Source organism: Gymnoscopelus microlampas (genome assembly GCF_963454915.1).
Source record: "Gymnoscopelus microlampas genome assembly, chromosome: 15".
Lineage (NCBI taxonomy): Eukaryota > Metazoa > Chordata > Actinopteri > Myctophiformes > Myctophidae > Gymnoscopelus > Gymnoscopelus microlampas.
The window spans coordinates 22,227,861-22,231,335 of NC_139952.1; the positions used below are offsets into that span (position 1 = coordinate 22,227,861).

At 52.7% G+C, this 3,475-nt stretch overlaps 1 protein-coding gene across 1 annotated transcript in view; it reads left to right on the forward strand.

Moving 5' to 3' along the window:
* Window positions 1-1,715: 1,715 nt before the first annotated feature.
* adgrb2 (adhesion G protein-coupled receptor B2) overlaps window positions 1,716-3,475 on the forward strand; it is a gene marked incomplete at its 5' end in the record, with an annotated part of 273,288 nt that continues 271,528 nt past the window's right edge. The window contains one exon of the mRNA XM_084080191.1: window positions 1,716-2,673. Coding sequence (XP_083936317.1) covers window positions 1,716-2,673 — 958 coding nt within the window. The remainder of the gene's footprint in view (window positions 2,674-3,475) is intronic.

A 3,475-nucleotide genomic window follows, 5' to 3' on the forward strand; every position in this document is an offset into this window, starting at 1 on the left:
GATATTGAATTATGAACAAAAAACTCAAAATAAATGCACATGCCTTTTTTCGGTCTGCGCGCTGCCGCCGAGCAAGCCCAGACGGGGCCCGGATGAAATATGCATGGGGCGGTGATGATGTGCGTTTGTGTGTGTGTGTGTGTGTGTGTGTGTGTGTGTGTGTGTGTGTGTGTGTGTGTGTGTGTGTGTGTGTGTGTGTGTGTGTGTGTGTGTGTGTGTGTGTGTGTGTGTGTGTGTGTGTGTGTGTGTGTGTGTGTGAAAATCGGGGCTGTTGGCGGACCCCTACTGTGACGGTGATGGTAATGGCTTGCCACAGCCTTGGGGGAGCCACTCAGCGGGTGATCGTGCTGGAGAGAGAGAGAGAGAGAGAGAGAGAGAGAGAGAGAGCATGTGTGTGTGTGTGTGTATGCTTGTACACGTATGTGCGTGTGTGTGTGTGCTCGCCTCCTACGTACTGCTCCAAGACATTTATGTGTGTGGTCATATCAGTGGGGAAGGGTACAAGAAGGGCCCCACAGTGCCTGTCTCAACAGCCAAGTCATCAGCCCCTTTTAATCCAGCCCACAGGGGATGTGCATGTGAGTGGTTGAACGACCTTCACAAGGATAACTGTGACCATAAACTTGGTGTGTGACTCTGTCACGCTCACTGCAGGAGGAGGGTATATCATTTAATAGTATACGTCTAGAAACTGCCAACCCAAAACCATACAAAAAACGAGATGGGCTGCGGGCCCTATCTTGCACGTCTTAAGTACCAGGTCTTATGACTTAACTTAAGACCTGGAGGCGTGGCCAATGCTGTTTGGCCCTACTCAAAATGGCGAAACAGCATTGGCCACGCCTCCAGGTCTTAAGTTAAGTCATAAGACCTGGTACTTAAGGCTCTCAAAATAGGGTCCTACTAGGAGACTAAAAGCCCTACTAGTGGCCTCTAGAGGTTGCGCTCACTTACACCCCACGTGCCCTAAGTGGCTCGAACCGACTGCCCTATACCGCCATTGCCATCCTGGCGTCCCCGTGCTCGGCCGTTAGAGTTTGAGATATCTTGTGTACAAGTAGACATTTTCGGCCTGAATCTGGCGACAGAGGAAAGGCCATGGAGTCACTAAAAGTATTTGGGTTCAACCTCATGAAGGTGACCACAGAGCAAATTACATCCGGTACTTTTCTAGTCTTGTGTAGCCAGATGATCAGAGATAGCCTACCAGTACATCTGGGGAAATCTAAATGTAATGTACTGGCTAGAACAGCAAAGACTATTTAAAAAAATCACACCCTGTGTGAAGAGGGTGGTGCCTTTGATGAGCCCCGTATTGATGTTGTCATCAATGTTTGTTTATTGGACAGACATACATACATACATACATACGGACACACGGACAAAGCCAGATATAGGGGTGGTTGGCACCACCCAAAAAAATGTCCATCAAACAAAATGTTTGATGGTCCATCAAACAAAATGTTTGATGGTCCATCAAACAAAAAGCTGAAACAAAATGTTTGATGGACGGACAGACCGTGCCATCCTTAGATCCCTGCCGCTGGCGAGGCTAATAATACAATTTGACCACCTCTCTGTTTTGCCATAGAATTTGCACCGGATTCATCTGGTTGCTTTTTGTTGTTCCTAATGTTCTCTAGTGTATACCACGTACCTAATACCACGTACCCCGTCTCTCTCTCTTTGTCTCCCTGCAGGACGAATGTCATAGGATGACCACTGCTGCGGGGGTGTGTCTGTCTGTGCTGTCCTCTCTCCTGGCCGTGGCCTGGGCCCTGGCTGCCGCGTCCGCCCTCGCTCTAGCGCCTCTCTCTGCCCTGGCCACGGCCGCCTATGGGGCGGCCGGTGGCACCCCCAGCGCCGGGGCAGAGGGGGGGGCCCTGCTCTCGCCCCTCACGTCGCCGTGCTCCAGCCTGGTGGCCGGGGTGCTGTACGGATCTTTCTCCCTAAGGGAGCTCTTCCCCTCCCGGGCGCCGGGCTGCTCCTGGTCCCTGGAGAACCCCGACCCCACCAAGTACTCCCTCTACCTCCGCTTCCTGCGCAACCCTTCCGTCTGCCGGACGCACTCCCCGATGCTCCTCTCGCTCGACCACCACCTGGTCAACCAGAGCTGTCCCCTCGGCCTGCCCGCCGTGCCCGCCGCCGTGCCCCCCCGGGAGCAGGAAGTCGTCGACCTCTGCGGCGGCCGCTCGAACTCGTCGAGCCCGCCGCCGCACGACGCGCCGCACGACGCGCCGCACTCCTTCCTCCAGTTCGACAAGAACTTCATCCAGCTGTGTCTTACCAAGCACCCGTCCGGCGGCGCCGACGAGCCCCAGGTGGCCAAGGAGACTCTGGAGCTCAGGCTGGTGGAGGTGTTGCTGATCAACAACGAGAACTCCAGCCAGTTCACGTGCGGCGTGCTCTGCCGGTGGCTGGAGGAGTGCCTGCGCTCCAACGGTCACGGCAACGGCAACGGCGGCGGCGACCCGGACGGCGGCGACGGCTGCGGGATGACGCAGACGGGCTGCATCTGCCCCAACCACAACATCATGGCGCCGCCGCCGGTCCCCCTGCTCCCGGCCACGCCCCACAGCACCAGCAACGGCTCGCTGGTCCCCGACGACTGCTGCGTCACCGAGCTGCACTCCAACGACGCCATCGCCATAGCGCCCAGGGACGTCAGACAAGGTGAGGTCACTTCTCTCTCTCTATAGCCGTGCCCAGGACAAAGCCAATGCACACGGCTACCATCGATGCTTTTGTTGTACTTAACCGTGCTTGACCTCCATTCTCTGCATGGAGAATAATCTAGCTTAACCCGTTAAGACCTGAAGCCGATTCCACAAATGTCTCCTAAACCTCCTAACAGTTTTCTGAAAAACGTATGTTTCTATATCAGTGGTGCTCAATCTTTTTCATGTCAAGGACCCCCAAAATGATATGTATTTGGCCGCGGACCCCATCTCAAAATAGTTTTGTTCCAAGGGGTCCCAGAAGCAAAGATTTGAGTTGAAAATGTTCGCTTTAAAAATATATATATTCAAAGATTTGCACCCATTTTCACGATTTTTCAAAAATAGCAGATCTACAAGCTCGTAGCGCGGCACTCGGTGCCGCGCTATGAGCTTGTATATCTGCTATTTTTGAATAGCCAAAGTGTAAAATAATGCTTTTTTTTTGCTGACACAGATGCGTTCCCGGTCTTAATGGGTTAATTAAAGAGTACTTCTCTGCAGGGCCTTTTTATGTCTTTGGCGCCATGACACCCTCCCACAAGAGACAAAATCCCAAGCAGCACTTATTTAATGATTGCACAGAAGGGCCAGAGGTGTCATGGAATCCTTTTAAATAAAGACAGAATAGACAGAATTTCTGGCAAAGCAGGCGGTTATTTGAAAAGAAAAAAAAAAGAGTTGGAAGGAGTGGGAAAGAGATGAGAAAAAGTTTGCATTGTCACCCTGGCCTCGGATATGAAGCCCGTATGGCTTCT